Source organism: Neoarius graeffei, chromosome 1 (genome assembly GCF_027579695.1).
Source record: "Neoarius graeffei isolate fNeoGra1 chromosome 1, fNeoGra1.pri, whole genome shotgun sequence".
NCBI classification, from domain to species: domain Eukaryota; kingdom Metazoa; phylum Chordata; class Actinopteri; order Siluriformes; family Ariidae; genus Neoarius; species Neoarius graeffei.
Genome location: NC_083569.1, coordinates 82,259,325 through 82,283,596, shown reverse-complemented (window position 1 = coordinate 82,283,596; position 24,272 = coordinate 82,259,325). Strand labels below are relative to the sequence as shown.

Below are 24,272 nucleotides of genomic sequence, written 5' to 3'. Positions count from 1 at the left end.
AAATGATAAATTATTAATGCCTACAAATAAAAACTGAATAGTTCATTTCAACTTTACTTTAGAAATGGTAATTAGGGACTATGTTCAAGACCATAATATTTCCTTTCAAATGATTATTAATAATAATGAATAATGAAAATTATTTTCCGAAGGGTCAGTGCATTTGATCTTTTAAATCTTTAAAGAAAAAAAAAAAACAATCTTCAGCAGAGCCCATGAAACCTTATTTTCATTTTGACAAGGATTAGATTAACTTTATTTCGGTTCCAACTTATGTGATCATCATATTGCAATGTAATAACAAAATGATGACAAGAGATCATTTCAACTGCCTTTATTTTCACTTGTCTTCCCAGATGACACAGTTTGATGCTCTGACGCGTGAGTTTCTCTTTTCCTGGTTCTGCTTCAGCCTCCGTAAGACAGGAGCATTCCTGTTCTCTGCAAGCCAGTTTGAAGAGCATGTGGCTGTGGATGCCGGAGGTGGACCTATGGTGTTGGATGGACAGCAGTTTCAGGAACCATGCACACTAAAACTGAAGCTGTATAATTGTTTGCACCAGGTTCACTTATAATTACACTACCATTCAAAAGTTTGGGGTCACTTTGAAATTTCCTTATTTTTGAAAGAAAAGCACTGTTTTTTTCAATGAAGATCACTTTAAACTAATCAGAAATCCACTCTATACATTGCTAATGGGCGGCACGGTGGTGTAGTGGTTAGCGCTGTCGCCTCACAGCAAGAAGGTCCTGGGTTCGAGCCCCGGGGCCGGCGAGGGCCTTTCTGTGTGGAGTTTGCATGTTCTCCCCGTGTCCACGTGGGTTTCCTCTGGGTGCTCCGGTTTCCCCCACAGTCCAAAGACATGCAGGTTAGGTTAACTGGTGACTCTAAATAGACCGTAGGTGTGAATGGTTGTCTGTGTCTATGTGTCAGCCCTGTGATGACCTGGCGACTTGTCCAGGGTGTACCCCGCCTTTCGCCCGTAGTCAGCTGGGATAGGCTCCAGCTTGCCTGCGACCCTGTAGAAGGATAAAGCGGCTAGAGATAATGAGGTGAGATGAGACATTGCTAATGTGGTAAATGACTATTCTAGCTGCAAATGTCTGGTTTTTGGTGCAATATCTCCATAGGTGTATAGAGGCCCATTTCCAGCAACTCTCACTCCAGTGTTCTAATGGTACAATGTGTTTGCTCATTGCCTCAGAAGGCTAATGGATGATTAGAAAACCCTTGTACAATCATGTTAGCACAGCTGAAAACAGTTGAGCTCTTTAGAGAAGCTATAAAACTGACCTTCCTTTGAGCAGATTGAGTTTCTGGAGCATCACATTTGTGGGGTCGATTAAATGCTCAAAATGGCCAGAAAAAATGTCTTGACTATATTTTCTATTCATTTTACAACTTATGGTGGTAAATAAAAGTGTGACTTTTCATGGAAAACACAAAATTGTCTGGGTGACCCCAAACTTTTGAACGGTAGTGTATTTCAATTAATTATAGTTGTTAATATGACTAATGTAACAACAGGACCTGACACAACCTGCCCATTACTTCTTCTGAAAAATTCTAAATGTGACAATTTTTTTTACGAGTGTGCAGTTTCCTTTCTGAACAATTCACAGTATCCTGATGTCATATCTCTTAACACTTTCAGATTTGTATCTGAATTTGGACTGAACCAAAGTGAGCTTTTTGTTTTTTGTATGAAAAACATTTTTTTCATACAAACTTTGTTACAGATTTCTATTTTATGACGTCTACATTATCGAATCAGTACAAAAACATTTTAGAGTCCAAATGTTCATTTTCCAGAACAAAATGAAATGTTACAGGGAAAAATGTTTGTATCTGAGCAGCGTATTACATCAGAGAGCACTTTTCAGATTAAAAAAGAAAACATAATGAAGGCTACTGGGTTTTGGTGCAAAACGAAGAAGCGAGTGTGACAGTCAAAGTGTCCAGAAGAACTGGGGCTGGTTCTGTAAGACGCTCAGTAAAACCTACAGCTCAGTTCCTTATCAAACTGCACTCATTGTACCTCAGCATGAGCGTCGCCACCATCGAATGTGAAGGCGGCGTGTCCCCTTCACATTTCATAATTCTTCGTTTGGACCCCCCCACATTTAACATAAAATATGAGTTCACCCAGCGCCGTTTCTATTGCTTCATGAAAGAATCCATTCTACTTGATTGATAAGAGAATACACATACCACTGAAAATCCACTCCGGGTTTTCTGGGCCTTATCTACAACAACTCACCGCACACAAGTGAAGTGAATCTCAGTGCAAGCAGAGACATTTTGGTGTAGCTGCTCGAAAGTGGAGGAGGTGACGTCAGCCCCATTGCCACCTCACAATGCCTAGCTTTTGATAAAACCTTATTCTTTTGTTATATGCCCTCAAAATTAACCCTAGGCCACGTTAAATTAATATTCAACTAAACAATGAAATAAGCTTAGTCTAATGGGGTATTCTTGGTTGATGAATTGTTTGCAGTATTTGCTCCTCCCCAGACACAATGGACATAAGGACATTCTTTACAAAGAAGCAGAAAGTAAGTCAAAATTTCCCCACAGGACAGGGTTTTTTTGTCCCAATGGAAATGTTAGTGCAGTTAGCTGTCTAGTCAATGTTAGGAGATGTATCAGCTAGCTTAACCTTAGCTATCATTTAATTCAAACCCAGTAGGCCTGCCTTACTGTAATGCCAAGAATGAGGTCAAGTCTGCTCTGAGGATATTTATTGATTCCCTGTTGTGATTTGAAGAACTTGTTTTGTCTGGTCTTTGGCAGTTTTCTGGAAAGTAATATGGGAAATCAGTGTATGGGGAAGGAATAGTAGAAAGGAAAGCGATGGAGAGAGATGGATGTTATTCCAGGTGGATTGTGAAGGAAAGGGGGATAAAAGTTGTGAAGTGGTAGAAGTTGTGGTGGCACCAATGTAAGGAGTTATATCTATAAATCTATTTGTTATACTAATCTGTAAATGCTACTGTAGCACCACCATTGCATGTAGGTTGACAAAACTGCACTTGTTCATTGTGTGAAGTTCTCTTTTATGTGTCGTTGCTTGACACAGTGTAATTTTGTGTTATGAAGACTGCATGATGCCATGCCATTTTTGTTACGAGTATCACTAAATAGGAAAAAAGTAAAATGCACCCACTAAAGTCACTGTTGGTGGTGAACAAAATTGCACCTGTTCATTGTGTGAAGTTATTTTTTATGTGTCACTGTTGCTTGACACAGTGTGATTGTGTGTTATGAAGTTTGCATGATGCCATGTCATGCCTGTTCACTGTGTGAAATTATGAATATTCTTATTTTTAAACATACAGTTGAGTGTCACTATTGCTTGGCACAGTGGCATGTTGTGTTACCGTACATCTAAAACTAAATAAAAAAGGAAACACAAAATAAAAAGTAAAATGAACCCATAAAGTCATTGTTGGTGATAAATTGTGTCACATTCATCTCATTATCTTAGGCAGAGCAGTGGGTTTAAAAACAGGCTGATGAATATATGGACTAGTTGAATGAGGACTTATTGTTGAGTCTCTAAAATAGTCACTGAATTAAGTAACTTTTGTAGGTAAAATTAGGTGTTTAACAACCTGTTAAAAATACACCAGAATGCAGGAAATGGCATCTAATTAATCAAAAATTTTCTGGGGGAGGATCCCCCACACCCCCTGCCAGTGTGTCCCCCCTCCCCCATTAAAAATGCTTCTGATGCCCCTGTACCTCAGACTACTAATTTTTTTTTTAAAGCAAAGGGTCATCTCACAATAAATACCGACTTTGTTTCATTTATTATGGCTTACTGCTGACTGTTTATAGTATTTTTTTTAAATGTTGAAACATTTCATTTCATTATTTTTAAGTCATTTTTAGTCTACAGCATTTCTTTACACGTGCCTAAGGCTTTTGCACAGGACTGTAATAAAATACACCTGTGAATTTTGGATTTCTAAATAAGACTTTTCAATTTATTGTGGTGAGACTAACCAGAGTTTAACAAAATATTTGGAGGGGGGGAAAAACATTTAAATTTATGTCATGTTTCAAAAAGCAATCTGTTTTTTTTTCTACAAAATATTGTTGGTAGATTGATGATAAAAGAAAAAATACAATCATGTCAACCAAAAGATTTACAGAGATGAAGGGAGTAAGGAATGTAAATAAGAGCTTGAATTAGGGATAAAATTAGCTCATGTTTAAAGTCTTTAAAACGTATATGCAGAGCCATGGCCTCACTTTCGTTTATAAATGCCTTGAGACCTCAAGAATGGCACAGGAATAGTTTTAAGTGTTAACAACAAATCTACTATAGTAATTTCATCTCATTATCTCTAGCTGCTTTATCCTGTTCTACAGGGTCGCAGGCAAGCTGGAGCCTATCCCAGTTGACTACGGGTGAAAGGCGGGGTACACCCTGGACAAGTCGCCAGGCCATCACAGGGCTGACACATAGACACAGACAACCATTCACACTCACATTCACACCTACGGTCAATTTAGAGTCACCAGTTAACCTAACCTGCATGTCTTTGGACTGTGGGGGAAACCGGAGCACCCGGAGGAAACCCACGCGGACAACATGCAAACTCCACACAGAAAGGCCCTCGCCGGCCCCGGGGCTCGAACCCAGGACTTTCTTGCTGTGAGGTGACAGCGCTAACCACTACACCACCATGCTGCCACTATAGTAATTTTTATGATTAAAGTGATTCATATAGGTAGCGGTCTGAGTGAATGACCTTGAAATCCGTAACGTCATGGCAGGAAGTCTATCGGTCTCATCGCTATTTCCGCTGTACTAAAACACAGAGCTGACTGCAACTCCGATCCTCCATTTTGAGCTAATTTAATCACCATGCCACGCAGATGTGTTTTTAGTCGGTACAGCAACATGACAGAAGGTGGATTTACGTTGCATTCATGGCCCAAGAATGTTCAAACTGCAAAGATTTGGATGCGTTTTGCAAGAAATTCACAGACACATTGGGTGGCTACGAAGTGGTCTCTCCTCTGCTCTGCACATTTTACCGAAGACTCGTACGAAACCTCTGATCTGTTGAGGAGCGTTGGCTATAAGGCCTTATTGAAAGAGGGTGCAGTATCAACAATTAAAGAAAAATAAAACAAGAAAAGGAAAGTTTTTATTTTATTTTTTTAAAGTGAGTTCAGTTGCACCAGTCCTCCTGGAGCGTGAGCCGAGGGTTGTTGGTAAAACCCGGGATGGAACGGGACGGGACATATCGCTCGGGCAGTGACCTCCCCGCAGTTGTTGCTAAAACCGGTGACATCCTGTTCCGTCCCAGGTTTTAGTAATTGCCTGAGCCGAGCAGTAATGGTGGAATACACAGTATGGAGAGAATGAGTGGAGCAGCCGTCTTATTTCTCATATCTCATTATCTGTAGCTGCTTTATCCTGTTCTACAGGGTCGCAGGCAAGCTGGAGCCTATCCCAGCTGACTACGGGTGAAAGGCAGGGTACACCCTGGACAAGTCGCCAGGTCATCACAGGGCTGACACATAGACACAGACAACCATTCACACTCACATTCACACCTACGCTCAATTTAGAGTCACCAGTTAACCTAACCTGCATGTCTTTGGACTGTGGGGGAAACCGGAGCACCCGGAGGAAACCCACGCGGACACGGGGAGAACATGCAAACTCCGCACAGAAAGGCCCTTGCTGGCCACGGGGCTCGAACCTGGACCTTCTTGCTGTGAGGTGACAGCGCTAACCACTACACCACCGTGCTGCCCCCATCTTATTTCTAAACTGGATATTGCTGCCATCTCGCCCTTACGTGGAAGAAGCGAATGAACGGAGAACTGAACGAACAACTGAAAGTCAGATTGTTTCAAAACAATCGGCCACAAGCTCAGCTTTCAAGAAGTGAGAACACAGACGGGTAAGCTCCAACTCTCATTTGGATAAAAAATAAAACACGTTGTTTACCTGCATTTAGATTAATACATGTAACTTGTATTGTGTATTTAAGTTATCGGTATAAGATTATTTAATTTGCTTCAGAATGTGATTCTCAGTTCATCTAATTATTTAATTAGCCTTTTGCATTTTATCAGTGAAAATGCATGCATGTACATGTGTGTTGCATAAGTTATAACACCTATCCTGTTTTAATGAGAGTCAACCCACAATCAATGAAGTCAAATCAATCTTAGTTGAGCAAGTCGGTAACGGTATTTCTTACTTTCATCATAAATTTTTATTTATATGATTTTGGTCTATAGCTGTAAAAGGCCTTGGCCTTAAAACCGGTTCCCGCTGTGACGTCACACACTCAGGGCTGGCTGGCTCAGCATGGCAGCTCGAATACCAACTTTGCGGTTGATTTTAACTTTCAAAATTTTTTTTTAAATTCCCATTTATGCAGCATACAAGAGTCAAGGATGGAGATACTATCCACTCAGAAATGTATTTAAAATAAAGGCTCTGTGTATCTGCTTTAATTTTCTGTAAAGCTGCTTTGTGACAACATCTGTTGTTAAAAGCACTATACAAATAAACTTGACTTTTTTTTTTTAATTGGAACTGAGCACTGGATTTAAATGAGAACTTTTACCTTGAGGTTTTGGGGCTGCAGTGGGTGGGGAGGTTCCATCATCCCCAATTGCCCGCCTTCTCCTCTGCAAGACCAGCTGAAGCTCCACTTCCCCTACATTATGACTAATCCTCTTCCTGGATGCCGTCCGTTTGGGTCCTGATGTTTTAATGGTGTCCTGAGTGGAAATCCACCAATAAAGTTTGATCATCACAAAAACAATTACTACAAGAAGACAGAGTCGTCTATATCCCCTGCCCTATATACCAAATATATACCAAGTTTCAAGATATTATTTGTCACATTTTTCAAGTTCTGTTGCAGAAACCCAACCCTGGGTGGCACGGTGGTGTAGTGGTTAGTGCTGTTGCCTCACAGCAAGAAGGTCCGGGTTCGAGCCCCAAGGCCGGCGAGGGCCTTTCTGTGCGGAGTTTGCATGTGGGTGTGCTCCAGTTTCCCCCACAGTCCAAAGACATGCAGGTTAGGTTAACTGGTGACTCTAAATTGACTGTTGGTGTGAATGTGAGTGTGAATGGTTGTCTGTGCCTATGTGTCAGCCCTGTGATGACCTGGCGACTTGTCCAGGGTGTACCCTGCCTTTCGCCTGTAGTCAGCTGGGTTAGGCTCCAGCTTGCCTGCAACCCTGTAGAACAGGATAAAGCAGCTAGAGATAATGAGATGAGATGAGATGAGAAACCAGCCCTACCTCTTTACACTGACCTCAGCAGCCCATGGCATAAGCCCAGAGGACCTTTGGTCCAGGTGAACTAAAAATTTCAATTTCTCACATTTCTTCGTATCAAAAGGCACATATACATTACTTAATCAACACATATACCAACTTTCAAGACCATACCACTCATAGTTTTCAAGTTCTGCTCTGGAAACAAAACTTACCCCTAAGACTAACCTGAGAGACTAAGTCTGAAATTGTTTCCATGGAAATATCCATCCATCATCTGTAGCCAATTATCCTGTTCTACAGGGTCACAGGCAAGCTGGAGCCTATCCCAGCTGACTATGGGCAAGAGGCAGGGTACACCCTGGACAAGTCACCAGGTTATCGCAGGGGTGACACAGAGACAAACAACAATTCACACCTACAGTCAATTTAGAGCCACCAATTAGCCTAAGCTGCATGTCTTTGGACTATGGGAGAAACTGGAGCACACCCATGCAGACACGGGAAGAACATGCAAACTCCACACAGAAAGGCCCTCACTGGCCATTGGACTCAAACCCAGGACCTTCTTGCTGTGAGGCAACAATGCTAACCACTACACCACCATGCCACCCTCCATAGAAACATGAAAAATTTGAATTTCTTAGTATGAAAAGGCACATCTACATCACCTTGTTAAAATGTATACCAAGTTTCAAATCCGTATCATGAATAGTTTTGGATATATGCTCTGGAAACTAACATTGCTCTTAGAAACTAAGTCAAAATCTATTTTTTATGTATGTAAAAGTTTGAAAAATACTTTTTTTTCAAAAATCCAAAATAGCAAAAGGCACCAGTTCACATGTTGCTTGATATGTATACAAAGTTTCATGAAGATATCTTCAGTAGTTTTAAAGATATGGACCAGAAACGAAAACATGACCGGATGGACAGCCGGCCGGACGGAACCCGTTTCTATATTAAAGGGAACCTGCTGCAAAAAAACAAACCTAGGCTAGAAATATTATATGCTTTGACTCCATTGTATTGTTACACTGTGCCGCAAAAAGCAGTGCTTCTGTAAGTAAAATTCTTCTGGATTTCCACTCACTTAAGGGCGCAGTCATATTTCCATTTTGTGGGCAGTGTCAAAAGTCAGCATGGTGTAGAATCAATCAATCATCAACAGGTTTCCTGTATCTTGATTGGCTCACTGCTCCTGACACCGCGATGTAGCCAGATGTACAAAACGTTGAAAAATAGTAGAGTGCAAGCTGTTTTTTATGTAAATATTTGAAAAATACTTTTTCCAAAAATCCAAAATAGCAAACGGCACCAGTTCACGTGTTGCTTGATATGTATACAAAGTTTCATGAAGATATCTTCAGTAGTTTTAAAGATGTAGCCCAGAAACGAAAACGTGACCGGACGGACAGACGGATGGAACCCATTTCTATATCCCCTGCTAAACTTCATTTGGACGGGGGATAAAAAAAAACAACTAAAGAATAGACAGTCCTCTACTAAAGGTACATTTAGGTTTATAGAGTGAACTAAACTTATGAGAAATAAAATTCAGAATTGCTTAAGTAAAGAATGTGTGTGTAATTTAAAGTGGATGGCTATGAGAGGACAACACTATTTACCAGGATTCCCTGCAACTCAAGGACAGCAGATTTCCTTTTCTCACTTCTTTGATCCTATGACCAAAAAACACACCTTATTATCTTGCAACACAACTTTTTTAGCAGTAGATGCAAGGATTTATAATGCCAGTTACTTTGTTATTTTAAAAGCTTGATATTTTGTGGTATGGTACAGACAGTATGTATACTGAAAAATTACAAAGATAGACTGTAGTTTCAGTAAACTGAAATACTTTGTGTTGTTTTATCCTTTAATTTATCACACATTTTACACTACCATTCAAAAGTTTGGGGTCACCCAGACAATTTTGTGTTTTCCATGAAAAGTCACACTTTTATTTCCCACCATAAGCTGTAAAATGAATAGAAAATATAGTCAAGACATTTTTCTGGCCATTTTGAGCATTTAATCGACCCCACAAATGTGATGCTCCAGAAACTCAATCTGCTCAAAGGAAGGTCAGTTTTATAGCTTCTCTAAAGAGCTCAACTGTTTTCAGCTGTGCTAACATGATTGTACAAGGGTTTTCTAATCATCCATTAGCCTTCTGAGGCAATGAGCAAACACATTGTACCATTAGAACACTGGAGTGAGAGTTGCTGGAAATGGGCCTCTATACACCTATGGAGATATTGCACCAAAAACCAGACATTTGCAGCTAGAATAGTCATTTACCACATTAGCAATGTATAGAGTGCATTTCTGATTAGTTTAAAGCGACCTTCATTGAAAAGAACAGTGCTTTTCTTTCAAAAATAAGGACATTTCAAAGTGACCCCAAACTTTTGAACAGTAGTGTACTTGTAAATTGCTTTTGGAAAATTACTATTAACAGACACGTATAAGTATTTTGCATGTAAGTCTACGAGTTATAATTCAATAAACACTAACCTTCCATGAGTCTTCATCCCAGCCAGTCTGTAAGGTTAAAAAGGTTGATATTAATCAATAATTTTTCCCTCATTTAGATCTGAGGTTTAAAAAAAAAAAAAAAACAGCTGTTCTAAATCTAATTACCTGCTGGGGTTTCTGAGTGGGCTTCAGTACAATCCCTTTCTTAATTCTCTCCATCATTTCATCAACTGCCCTGGTTTTCACATCTACAGACACTACAGGTTCTGAGATAACAAAATGGCAGACCAGAAGTGAGTCAATTCATCCCTGTAAAGTAAAGATTTTGTATAATAGAGAAATAGATACACATATAGCTCTTACTCTTTGAGTCAGTGATATTGTTTCCAGCTTTTTTTCTGTTCCTCAGAGCACCCAGCGGGCTACAGGCATACATCAATATATTTATCATACTGTCTTAGGTCTGTTTATAGAGTATCATACTGTGATTGTTATGTATACTGTACATGTCATGGTAATGGTGATAATTATCATATTGATCTTACTCAATAGGACTTGTCGAGAGCGGAGGAGGTGGTGGTGGTGGTGGTGGAGGAGGAGGAGGAGGAGTTGAAGAAAGTGGAACTGGAGAGACATTCTCTTCATTTGATGGGCTACATTCAAGAAGAGGATTCTCTTTGGCTGTTTTCAGCATATCCTGAAGATGCTTAACTGAGTACATATTATTCAGTTATGTGCAGTTTTACATGTCATGTAACATTAAACCCTCTTACTTTTGACATGAAAAATGTCTGACCTAATTACACTAATGTTAAGACAGCACAGTTGGCCTCACCTTCCTCCTGCAGTGCTGTCACAGTGTTTTGCGAGTCTCTCAACTGATTTTCTATCGTCATCCTTTCTTTCATGTTGGTATCTAGCTGAGCTCTGACCATCTGCAGCTCAGTAAGAGCATTAAACTCCTCCATCACTGCCTGAGACTGACTCCTCTACCAGAGAGAACCACAATCCAGGAGGACAGTTAGGATTAAGATACAAGTTAATTATTTCCATTTATCATTTCTGCTTTTGTAAAGCCATATTGCTCTATACAAGCATACACACACTCAGACACACTCATGCGCACAAGAGGTAGGAAGTCACAAAGTTCAATGGTATGTCCAACGGCAATGCACTTTCTTTTGACTGTTATATTCTAATCTTTACTATATTTTAAAATACTATTCCATCATCAGCGTTATTATCATGCTAGCTAACATTTCATGAAGGAATCATGAAGTCCTTCCCATGCCGCAGGGGATCTGTTTCAATATCTCTCGGCCTCTTGCCTATTCTTGGGTTTCAGTCACGTGATTTTTCTTAGCAATTTTACTTCCAGTAAAACAGCTGGTGGTCTAGCAAACCAAAACAGCTGCCGTAGTGCAAACAACTAGCGATAACTTATCAGAGTATTCTTGCAATCTAGAAGCCACTGCTCACTTTAAATATATTCAGAAGATTGCTATGTGCAATGGAATCGACCCTTATAGTCTGGGAAAGAAGGATTTGTCATCCGATCTTGAAAACTACCTTTCAGTCAAGTTGCCTGACATCTCAAACTATCTGGTGTTGCACAGGGGCGATTTCTCAGAGACAACAAGGGAAGCCGAGCTTCCCCTAAAATTCTCTCCCCAAACTGCGGCATCTATGATGTTGAATTCTCATTAAAACAATAACTTGCATAACATATGCCCAAGATTGTATTTACGTTCATAACTATCCTGTAACTTATTTGAGTGATGTCTGATGAACTTGCAGTTCGCTACGAGAATCACCTTTGCTGCCAGGCTGTAACCAGCGTTGCCAGATACTGCTGACGTTTTCCAGCCAAATTATGTTCAAAACCCACCAAAATGCACTTAAAACTGCCCAATCTGGCAACACTGGCTGTAACCTTTCTTATTTCAATGGGCTCTATGCACTGCCAGCCGGGTTTCCGTTGCAGTCTATGAGAGGGCTCTGAACAGCCAATTTCGGCTAGTTGTTATTGGTTAAAATCGACAAAATCGTCACTTCCAGGGAAGCCGAGCTTCTCTGGGACTAAACGAGACAGTGGGAGGGGCAAGAAGCCAGGCTGATGAAGGATTATTGGAGGTAGTGTTAAAGACATGAGGAGGGCGGGCTCTGTACTTCGGCGTCAGTGAGGAACACGGAAGGATGATCAGTCAGTCCCTAGCGGATGTCGAGAAAGTGTAGTCATGTGCCAAAGTGCTGTCCAAATTTCTTTTCATATAAACGTTTCTTCTCATTGATGTCTCTGTACATTACTCTGTAAATAAATGTAAATATTACTCGTTGTGCTCCGTTAACTTTCATCCATTCTATCAGTTTGATCATTCGTGAATTCACTCGTTTATTTCATTTGTAGTTCAATCTGGTTGTAGGCTAGCTTGAGCCTTATTGGGATCTGCAGCGCTAGCTGCTAACAGAAATTGGTGAAGTCTCTGGAAAGCACAACCAGCTAGTATGACAGGGTCACAGACCATTTTCTGGAAAAGGAGCGGAGGGCAGAATTTGTGTATAAATAGTGTGCATCATATAATGTTCATGAATCTGAAGTGTGTATATTGTTCAGTAATGTTAAGAGAATGGTGGGCTCTGTGTTATAGGTTATACCTGGGTATAATATTCAAGGTTCTGTGTGTTGCATAGCCTACCTGGTTATGAATTTCCAGACTGTGTTGCAGAAGATGTTCAAGGATGTGTTGCACAGCTGGGTGTTGTGTTAAAGACTCTGTGTTGCATATCAGGGTATGATTGTTCAAGGCTCTTCGTTGAATAGCCAGTGATTTTTGGATGTTTGATATTTTTGATTAAGGATATGAGGCACTAGCCTGGCAAGCCAGACTATAACATGAAATGTACAAGCAAAAATACTTTCTGCCACTAGGTAGGGTTGTCTAGTTCACTATGCTAATGGGGCACACCTTTCTATGCTTTGATATCCGGCCTACAGGTTTTACGATGAATGCTTAAAATGGGCTTCCCGTTTTAAAAACCAGCAGCCGCCACTGGTGTTGCAAATGTCCTTCTACACTGCAAAACAGGTGGAAAAGTATGGAGGCTTACAACTTTTTTTTTGTACGTGGCTGGGTAAAGGATCTTGGTATCAAGTCGCTGCTGAATGAATCCTGTATTGTTTTTGCCCGTGTAAGTATGTTTTTTTTTTTACTTTTCGTTCGTGTCTTTACAACGAAGCGCTGCAAGTTGAAGTGTAAACAAACAACAGTTTGCTTGATTCTCACTTGTGTTGGCTTTTATCTCTCAGGTAAATCATTCACAAAGATCATCAGAAACCCCTTTAAAGACCTGGATCTTAGTTAAGTAAGACGGAGAAGTGATCACGGCGCATTGTAACTGTATGGCTGGGTAAGAATTTTGTCATGACCTTCATGCATATGGACTTTATTATTTGTGGTTGTTTTGATCGCATGCACTTGCTGAAAGACTCGTTGAAAAGACCGCTAGGACACCCTGTTAAAGAAAGTGAGATACGTTGTTTTCAGTATGGCGGCCATCGAGTGAGGAGTAAACAAAGAAACAGCTGGGGACTTTAGAGCTTCATGACTAAAAAAGTACTGTAAAATAACAACACATAGCAAGAAAAGTACTTGGAAAACACTAACGGCATAGCTGAGAGGGAAATACAAACCTGTCACCAAGTGATCAATGCAAACTCGAGCAGGCTTCGACTCGGCTCCCTTCGATTTCAGTGAGAGGTTCAAAAGCCACCTTTCTCGACGTCTTTTTGTGAAATCCTGTGTTCGTTCACCCCTTTTTTATTAGTTCATGGGGAACCCTGAAGAAACTTTTATCAGTTTCACGGTTTGATTGATTCAAACAACCTAAAATATTGCAAGCATAAGACATTTTTCATGCGAGCAATGCACCTTCTCCATACAAACGCTTTGTCAACTGAGCGCTGGTAGACCACCAGCTAAAGTTTTGAATAACTAATGAGGCGGATGTGACGTCACGTGAAACCCAAGAATTACATAGTTAGGGTAACAGTGGGGGGCTTAGCTAACATTTAAAAGATTAGAAATAAAGCGGTTGTTTTGCTGTGTTCTTAGCAGCACTAATTACTATCAGTAATTAAAATCAGTGTGTGATTTGTCTGACATCTTTTTCTTTTGTGAAATTTTACATCTATATTTTAGTACATTTTAGTTTTCTAATTTAACTTGAATAAAGAACCTGAAGCTGTACTTCACTGCACTACATGTCATTGTCTCACGAACATGATGACAGCATTATGTTTTGTGCTCGAGATGCAATGTTTGTGTGCAGGATTTGTTTGTGCTTCCTTATCTCTGCTATATTTTTGTTTTACAGTGCAATAGTTGTGCACTTCTGTTCACAATAAACCTTGTGTTATATTAGCTGTTGTCTATTTCCTTGCCTGTGTTATGTTGTTGCAATGTTTAATGTCTATAAGCACAAGAGCTCAACAGCAGAGTCAAATTCTTTGTAGCCTCTAGTGTACTTGACCAGTAAAGCAGGATTTAACTTACACTTGAGTATTTTTTTAAAAAGAAGAGTAATTACACTTTTACATGAATAAAGAATTTAGGTACTTTTAACTCTCTCTCTCTCACACACACACACCTGTTGTTGATAATGCAGACGTATCTCCTCCAGTGCTTTGCTGAGCTGAGTCACTTGCTCAAGGGCTTGCTGGAGCTGTACATCAGCTTCTCCATTTTGTACAAGGATCAAGCTCTGCCTCTGGCTCTCCTTCTGCTTCACCAGCACCTATACTCATCCGTTCCCAATTAAACAACCCGTTAGCTCTTCTAATAATAAATCAAATGTCTCATTAGTTTCTTTGTGTGATCTGCCATAACGCTGCCATTTAATGACCCTTTTGATTTCAAGACACAAATGACTAACAAGAATAATTATTAGGTCAGCGTCAATCATAAAAATTCGGAAGATGGATTTTGAACAGTTTGTTTTCAGTAGATATCTGCTACCAATTTATGACCACACCCACAATCCAGTGTTGGGGCCAACTATTGGTTTACTGATTGTGTGAATGAAGCCAGTAAATATTTGTAAAATATAAACTGATCAAAAAAAGGTCCCAAACCACTGAAAAATCCCTGGCCTCCACCTTTAAAAATCACATGACTCATGGCATATAGAAAAAGAGGAGGAACATGAACAAGATCCTGGAAGTGAATCTGTTTTGGTTTCAGATCATAGCTTTCACTTCTCACATGTATGAAGTGCTCTTAGTTCATTATAGCCACCAGAGTTGCAGAGTTCAACTGGTGACTCTCACACCAACAGCATCGCAATTACCTTTAAAAAAAAAAAAAGCTTGGTTTTGACAAGTGAATAGTTGAAGCTCTTTGCAGGAAGACAAGCCTGCATTTACTTTCTGTCTGAGTTAGGTCTTCATTAGACTCTTTGTAGCAGAAATTCAAATAAGGAAATGAATGTGTTTTGAACACAGGGTAAAACACATAAATGGACAGGACTAGCAAGAAAGAGCCTCATTCAAACTGTTTAGTGTGTGGTGGGCCATTGAGAGTGAGACTGAGTGGGGTGTAAACAGTAGGGGTCCCTTTCACAGGTGAAATTCCCCCCTGCAAAGCCCTCATTATGCCATCTGCAAATGGTGAACAATATGGACAAAGGCAACAATGATGGTGGCGGATATAAAGTGTCAGCCAAGAACAGGGGGCTAAAAAGCTTCAGTTTACAAACTGCCATCTTGATGGGTACTAATTATTGCGGAGGGGTGTGTGTGGGTGAACACAAGGAAGTGTTCTGTACTGAGATGCTCACTTAAAGAGAATAAATACTAGAACAGCCGGCATTAATAAAAACAAGGTGCAGCCTGTGTGTGTGTGTGTGTGTGTGTGTGTGTGTGTGTGTCCCATTATACACAAAACATCAGGGTTATTGTTGAAAAGCTAGGAAATAGACATCTTGCATTTTGTCTTCTCATACTGAACTGAATGACAGACAGCATGCTTTTATTCCTAATATACATTTATTGACCAGGTGTACTAATGGTCGGTCTGCCCTTTCCCCCTGACCACCCTTGTGTTTACCCTAGTGGAATATTAGAGGCAGATGTGGAGACATTTGTATTTTGAAGAGAAAGAAATCTTAATCTAAACCCTCTAAATATGGTTCATCATACAGTGTTTTTCTAAGTTTTTTTCAGTGTGACATGAAGCTACTTCACCAAAAGGTGGAGTTTTTCTCACCCTTTTTGATTTTTTTTTTTTTACAAGGGGTGCCAATAATCATAGAGGGTACTGCATATGTATTAACTAAACATTTACCTGCAGGAAAATCATTAACAAGGGGCAAAGAGCAAGCCCGAGCCCCAGATATACCACACTTTGGCAGAACAGGAATGGTACTACCTGGTGCGCAAACACTTCAGCGTGTTCTCTGAGCCCTTGCTCCATTTCCAGCTTCTGTGACATCTCTGCAAACTCTTCTGTAACAAGCTGGGACACTACATTCAGCATTCATACATGAATACATCAATACATTCAGAGAGAGAGAGAAGAAGAAGAAGAATTACATAAAACTTTTTTTTCAGATAAATCAAACTATTTAAATAAACAGATTTTAAAAAAACAAAGGAACAAACCAGCAAATAAATAAAAGGTGCTATTAGCTGCCAGTCACCTCTTTTCATTTTGTCGACTGTTCGATTTTGTTTAGTTAATTTCCTCAAAATGGCCTCTTTCTCCTGAACCTCCAACGCAAGCTGTTGAGAGTGATGTTAAAATATGGCAACATTCTCACATGTTTCACATCCTCAGAGAATAAATAACCCTCCCAAAATAATAGCATTAATAGTACATTTGATGAAGTGCAACACACTTTCTCAGCATTTTCTGTACCTGTTCTTTCAGTTCTTCCTTTTCTTTTTTCAAGACTTCTACCTGCTCACAAAGCTGCATCTTCTCCCCTAAGAGCTGATCGACAGAGGACTGAAGCTCTGGCAAGACAATATAAAAACAATGGATAAATGAATATATTTGCACACATATAGAAACTAATGAGACAAAATGGATTTGAATTTGCAGCTAAAATGTGATTAATGTAGGAGTCAATCATCATACTGCACAGGTTCCGAAACCCCTGTCACTACTCTAACACACTCACTTCAACTCAGGAAGACCTGGTAATTAGCTCATTAGTTGGAACAGATGTGTTGGGAGTAGGGAAAACTGTAACATGTATAGCACAGGGGATGTGGGGAGGGACTGGCATATAAACACATATAAACACACACACAACCAATAAATAAATAAATTGTAATCATGTAATAGTCAATGAAAATGTTTTATTCCACGGTGCTGTTGAATTCTCAAATCTGATTGGTCAGAAGGTGCTGATTAATTTTTGTTTAATTTATTCAGATTATTGTTGATTCATGCTTGGCAATAGCTTAGACAGTAGATCTGGCTGCAAGTCAAACCACAGTTTTGTATTAATGCATTTCTATATCCATCCATCCATCCATCCATCATCTGTAGCTGCTTAGCCTGTTCTACAGGGTCACAGGCAACCTGGAGCCTATCCCAGCTGACTATGGGCAAGAGGCGGGGTACACCCTGGATAAGTCGCCAGGTTATCGCAGGGCCGACACATAGACACAAATGACCATTCACACTCACGGTCAATTTAGAGCCACCAATTAGCCTAACCTGCATGTCTTTGGACTGTGGGGGAAACCGGAGCACCCGGAGGAAACCCACGCAGACACGGGGAGAACATGCAAACTCTACACAGAAAGGCCCTTGTCGGCCGCTGGGCTCAAATCCAGGACCTTCTTGCTGTGAGGCGACAGTGCTAACCACTACACCACCATGCCACCCCTGCACTTCTATAGTAACAGCTAATTAACAGGAACTGGTATTGTGGGTTATGGACATAATCTAAATCTAATACAATAATTAGACCTACAACCCCAAATCAGAAAAAGTTGGGATGGTATGTTGAAATTGAAATTAAAACCGAAAACAATTATTTGTAAATAATTTTTATTTGTATTGCACTCAAAACAATACAACAACACATTATTTGATATTTTACCTCGTGAATTTTATCTTCTTTTTTTTCAAAATAAACGCATTTCCATTTTGATTCTTGCAAAACGTTTCAAAAAAGTTGGGACAGTAAAGCATTTACCACTTTGTAATGTTGTCATTCCTTCTCACAACACTTTAAAGATGTTTAGGGACTGAAGACACCAAGTGATGAAATGCTGCAGGTGATATTTTGTCCCATTCTTCCTGCAAACAGGTCTTAATGTGTGCAGCAGTATGAAGTTGTCATCATATTTTTAATTTCAAAATTTGCCACACATTCTCTATTGGGGACAGAGGGGATAGGCACCCTCTCCTTCCACAGCTATGCCTTTGTAATGTGTGCAGAATGTGGTTTTGCATTGTCTTGTTGAAATGTTCCTGGGGAAAAGATGTCGTCTTGAATGCAGCACATGTTGCTCCAAAATCTCAAGGTGCGTCTCTGCATTAATATTGCCATCACAGAAGTGTAAGTTACCTTTGCCAAGGGCACTGACACAACCCCACACCATGACCGACCCTGGCTTTTGGACTTGTTGCTGGTAACAGTCTGGATGGTCCTTTTTGTCTTTGGTCAGGAGCACATGGCATCCATTTCTTCCAAAAAAGACCTGGAATACTGATTCCTCTGACCACATTACACGTTTCCACTGTGTGATGGTCCGTCCCAGATGCCTCTGAGCCCAGAGAAGTTGATGGTGCTTCTGGACACAGTTAACATAAGGCTTCCTTTTTGCTCTGTAAAGTTTTAACTGGCATTTGTGGATGTAACTCCATATTGTTGAGCTTGACAAAGGTTGGCCAAAGTAATCCCGAGCCCATGTGGTTATATCAGCTATAGATGCATGACGGTTTTTGATGCAGTGCCGTCTGAGGGATTGGAGATCACAGGTGTTCAGCTTAGGCTTGAGCTCTTCCCCTTTAATCACTGAAATTCCTCCAGATTCCTTGAATTGTTTGATGATATTATGTTGAAATATCGTTAGAGGGTGAAAAATCCAAATCCCTTCATAGCTTTCTTTGAGGAACATTGTTTTTAAACATTTCAACAATTTTCTCATACATTTGTTGACAAACTGGAGATCCTCGGCCCACCTTTGCTCTTCAAAGACCTATTGACATCACCTGATTCAAATCACATAATTATATAATTGTTTTATCTCATTACTAGCCCTAAATTGCCCCTGTCCCAACTTTTCTTGGAATGTGTTGCAGGACTGAAATATAGAAATGGATGTATATTAAAAAAATGAAACTAAGTTGACCAGACAACACATGGAATATCTTGGGTTCATACTGTCTGCAATGAAATACGAGTTAAAGTAAATTTAGAAATCACTGCTTTCTTTTTTACTTTGCATTTTCCATCACATCACAACTTTTTCTGGTTTGGAGTTGTAGATTTATCATAAACAAATAAAAAATCTTGGTGCTATTTAACAGAGAAAATGTAGAATTGTTGATATAGTGAAACTTTCTACAAGGAGATATTTATGTAACATTTATGGGAGTAGTCTATTTATAACCACCATACATTAATAAAAACTTTAAATATAATATTACTGACGTTTTAGAGTATCTTTTCTGGTTTTAAGAATAAAAAAATTAAATATCAAATTGTCAGTGTCGTTTTTTTTAAATTCTGACTGTAATTTTGTTTAATTTTCATAACTATCATTCATGCTACATGAGCTTAGTATGCAGGGTATGTGTGGATCACAGTTATGTGGAGTGTTAATTTGAAGATGGAGGATTACCTCTAATCTGTGCCTGACTTTTAAGAAGGGGGTCTTCTGCCAATTCCATTGAAGTGTCAGAAGTAGAATCATCTTCTAGGTCCAAGTTCAGAGCAGCCAGGTTTTCAGGCAGTTCTGGGATCAGGGGCATAAGAGCCAGACTTTTCCTTTTTAAGGCCTTGTTCTCTTTTGTCACCTGTGAGTTCAAGGGTGTTTTGTTATGACTAAGGCAATACTACAGTACTGTAATAGTACTGCATATATTCATCCACTGAAATAATTACTAAATAATAGTGATATATTGGGCAATGTTGTGAAATATAAAATGCTGCTTCTCTATATGTTGTTAGTTTTTAGTTAGAAACCCCGAAATGAATCAGTTAAAATAACGACTGTAGTAATGAGGAAAGATATTGATAACTGAACAGATTACAGAATGATTTGCTACTCCTGCTGAATAGCTGAATAGCAGACGACATGTTGCATAAGCCTCAGGAAGTCAGATGGCCTTGTAAAGTTTTTCCCTTTTCTCTATCTTTCATTTCTTGTTCTCAGTTCAGTCAGTAAGTCATGTTTCCTGACTTGTTTATTGTGAATTGTTAATGTGTCATTGAAACCTATGCACTGTCAGTTTCATTGCCAGCAATGGTACGCACAAACACATATTTATATGTTTAACATTAAATAACTTGTTTCATATTTATATACTTCAATAGTGCCCATTGCACCAGTGTCACTCATGACAATATACAGCCTAGCTAATTAAAGTCCATGCTAACATGTTGCATGTTTTTGGGAGACCTATAAAGACATGGGGGAAAACATGTGAAACTCTACACAGACAGCAACCCAAGCTCAGGATCAAAAGGGCAATTCCATGTAAATGTCAACCTCACCATGCAAAAATAAAGCAACATGTAATACATCAAAACCACTCCCAGAGATATCACCTAGGCCTGTATTTTACAGATGTGAATAAGCTGAACCAATTTGTAACCAACCTAATATGTCACTGTCAGTCTTTCTTTCTTATAATGTAAACCCCAAGCTAAAATCAACTTTGATCATGTACAATTCTATATTATTACCACAAGCCACAGAAATGTATGCTAAAATCCACAAAACAGCAAAACAATAGCCATTCTAAATATTATTAAAGAACTTTGATAGTTTTAGCTGATATTTAGAGAGTTTTTCAAAGGGTTATGGTGGTTAAATTGCTGATTTTCTAAACATATGCCATGTCTATTTCAGATGCGTCACATCCATAACGGAATTTCGTCACATCCATAACGCTGACTTTTCCTTCCGAAACTCTGCATGAAATACAAAATATTTTAAACAAAGATTTTTTAATATTCACCTTGGACCCCTCTATCAAATGCTCCTCCATTTCGACATTAGGTTTACAATTTCACAGAGTTTGATAAAAATGTACAGTCACCCAAGAAAAGTGATACTTTTTCTGTCACATCCATAACGCATCTTTTATTGGCATTTTCTGGCATGCCCTAGATGTACTATGGGAATTGTTCTTGTTCTATCACTTCTCCAGTATGGTACAGCCTTAAAATATGCAACACCTGTTTAAATACTGGGAGACAGTAAAACATGCACTGGGTCATTTGTTGCCATTTTGAGTTCAAGTGTCACGTCCATAACGCTGGAATTGCTCATAAGCCCTTTCTTCTAGTGGACCCACCTTTAAAGCAAAGGCCTCAGCATTTTCTCTGCATGAGCGTTCAATCTGAAACTGAATCTCCAGCATGTTTAACTCCTTCAGCAGCTGAGCAGATGCTAATGGGAATTCATGCAAAAAAAAAAAGATTAGTTAAGCAGGATTAAGAATGTTGAAAGAAGACAGTCTGTGTCTTCATGTTAAAAAATAATAGCTTCTGTCAATAAAAATGTCAATGTCTTCATGATATACCACTATTTTACTGGTATACAGAAAGACTATTTTGTGTCAAATAGCAAGGTTGCCCCAGTCAGCTCACCTTCCTCCATTTGAGACAGTTTGTCGTTGGCTTCATCCCGTTGCATCTCCAAAATCTCACACTGCAAAAGTTATAAATAAGCAGGTAAATATAATTAAACAAAACACTTAATAATGAAGGAACATTGCAATATTTTACCAACACACCTGAATGTCTTGTTCCTCCTCTGAAGACAAGGCACTCTCATCTTCAGAGTCTTGGGCTAAAATAAATGGTTAAAGGTTAAGGTACTTGTGAGCAGTGTGAGTATGATTAAATATAGATCCATTCAGTGACTGACATTATTATACAGTCAAGACATGATGTGTACATGCACGGTATTGGGCATGCTATTACAATAAATCTAAAGCTCAATTTCAATAATAACTCAGTAGTTGAGTTCCTGTGCCAGTTACTAGATTATTGTGAGTTCAAATTCCATGTTTGAGTCACTGTTAGGCCTGCAACAAGTATGTGAGTGAATTCTGCCTCAGTAGAAGAAGAAGAAAAAGAAGCAGCTTTTATTTGTCACATGCACACTCAAGCACATTCATAATCTGCATTTAATCCATCTGAAGCAGTGAACACACATATGCATGCACACAAGTGAGCAATGAGCACACACACATACCCAAAGCAGTGGGCAGCTAGTTGGGGGTTAGGTGCCTTGCTTAAGGACACTTCAGCCCAAGGCAACCCCATGTTAACCTAACCACATGTCTTTGAAGAAGAAGCCTTTATTTGTCACATGCACACTCAAGCACAATGAAATTCATCTTCTGTATTTAACCCATCTGAAACAGTGAACACACACACACACACACACCCAGAGCAGTGGGCAGCCATACTACAGCACCCGGGGAGCAGTTAGGGATCAGGTACCTTGCTCAAGGGCACTTCAGCCCAAGGCCGCCCCATGTTAACCTAACTGCATGTCTTGAACTATGTGGGAAACCGGAGTATTTGGACTGTGGGGGAAACTGGAGCACCCAGAGGAAACCCACACAGACACGGGGAGAACATGCAAACTCCACACAGAAAGGCCCCCATCAGCCACTGGCCTCAAACCTAGAACCTTCTTGCTGTGAGGTGACAGTGCTAACCACTACACCACCGTGCCGCCTCTAGTAAGTGTCATATAAATTAAATCATATACATTCCTTCATTGTATTTAAACCAAAATCCATTTTATCTGCACACCTTCATTGAAGTTTTTGAATGTTCTCCAATCTGAATCAGGAAATTAATGTGATACATTGTGTACTCATAACTGGTCAATTTTCTAACATCACATATGTAGAGATATGTAAGACTTCATCTGAATTAAAAAAAAAACAACAACTTTGATTTCATTTTCCTGTAGGTTATGATTTAATCAAATGACCTGAGGATAAGTCACATCTTATATAAAGGTATGAACTGTATATCTTACCGAGATTTTTTAAATCTGTTCCTGAACTCCACATCTTCGTAACAATCCAAAACAACTATAAGAACTGCTATTGAATTCTGAGAACTGAATAGGAAGTGCTTAAAGAGAAACTTCTAAGACAAAGGAGAACTGAAAACTTCTTTCTCATGTATAATGGAGTTTCATCAGCTTATGTTCTTTACCGAAAAAGTGTTCATGATGAATAGACAAAAGTTAGATTCATTTTCAATCTGTGTCATAAATGAAGACTTTAAATCCATCTTGGAACTGCTTTTCTTGTTCACTTTCTATAATTCACACCTACAGCCAATTTAGAGCCACCAACTAGCCTAACCTGCATGTCTTTGGACTATGGGGGAAACCAGAGCACCCAGACACAGGGAGAACATGCAAACTCCACACAGAAAGGCCCCTGTTGGCAGCTAGGCTCGAACCCAGGACCTTCTTGCTGTGAGGCAACAGTGCTAACCACTACACCACCGTGCCACCCCAGTTTAAAATCATTATGAAGAAATAAAATTTAAAAAGTATGTTACTTTTTAAATTTTATTTCTTCATAATGATTTCTTCACAGCTGAAAGCAATTTTTCTTCACACTAGTTAAATGTGCCATTTTCTCCCTTTCAAACTAATTGCTGGATAAAGCACAGATTCTGTCTCGACTGTCTGGAGAAGGTAGACAACAGAGTAATACAGGAGGAGAATATGGAGGTGCCCTGTAAGCAGTAGGCTAACAACTGGGAAGAGTAATGATCATAACTGAACATTGAACACTGTCAGTGCTTGGGCAGAAATTCTTCTTACCGGAAAATGGGATTGAGTTGGTTGCCTTTTGTAAGGGCTGTATTAGACATAAGGGCCTCCTGGTGACCATTATTACTTCTAATCCATTCCAGTTGGTTGAATTGGCTGCATTTTATAATGATATGAATATCAATTTGTAAAGAAAGTAATTGAATAAAATGAAATGGGTTTGCAAAACCTATGCAGACATATGAAATTCTGTACAGACAGTAACCTAAGATCAGGGTTGAAACATGGACCCTGGCGCTGTGAAACAGGAATGCTACTAACTGCACTAATGTGCCCACTGAGTAAATTGCATTAAGGCAACCAAAGAAGGCTAATTTCTTATAGTAAGCACTGTTTAGCCTGCCTGGGAAGCTATAAGTAAGTCAAAAAGTTCTAAGACAGATGTTATAATTTCAAAAGGTGTGAAATACTTCCCCCAGAATTCTACAAAGAAGGAATTCTCTAATGGAAACACCACTTGCAGAA

At 39.4% G+C, this 24,272-nt stretch overlaps 1 protein-coding gene across 1 annotated transcript; it reads right to left on the bottom strand.

Moving 5' to 3' along the window:
- Positions 1–319: 319 nt before the first annotated feature.
- Positions 320–23,073, bottom strand: shtn2 (shootin 2). Its single transcript, XM_060925239.1, has 17 exons — positions 22,995–23,073; positions 21,730–21,785; positions 21,584–21,644; positions 21,289–21,383; positions 19,608–19,782; positions 16,660–16,757; positions 16,442–16,523; positions 16,171–16,265; positions 14,393–14,539; positions 10,581–10,734; positions 10,291–10,456; positions 10,109–10,167; positions 9,911–10,011; positions 9,785–9,811; positions 8,893–8,946; positions 6,604–6,760; positions 320–489 (listed from the first exon to the last, which is right to left on the bottom strand). The coding sequence occupies exons 1-17, from the start codon at positions 23,026–23,028 to the stop codon at positions 341–343; spliced, it is 1,710 nt and encodes a 569-aa protein (XP_060781222.1). The 5' UTR covers positions 23,029–23,073; the 3' UTR covers positions 320–340.
- Between the last annotated feature and the right edge of the window lie 1,199 nt (positions 23,074–24,272).

Bases quoted from the DNA above. Each gene is read 5' to 3' on its own strand.
- shtn2 (XM_060925239.1), bottom strand. From the start codon at position 23,028: ATGTGGAGTTCAGGAACAGATTTAAAAAATCTCG. The intron at 16,524-16,659 runs GTACAGAAAATG...CACTCTCAACAG, and splicing joins AGGAAGAACTGAAAGAACAG to CTTGCGTTGGAGGTTCAGGA. The intron at 490-6,603 runs GTAAAAGTTCTC...CCAACACCATAG, and splicing joins TGCAGCCCCAAAACCTCAAG to GTCCACCTCCGGCATCCACA.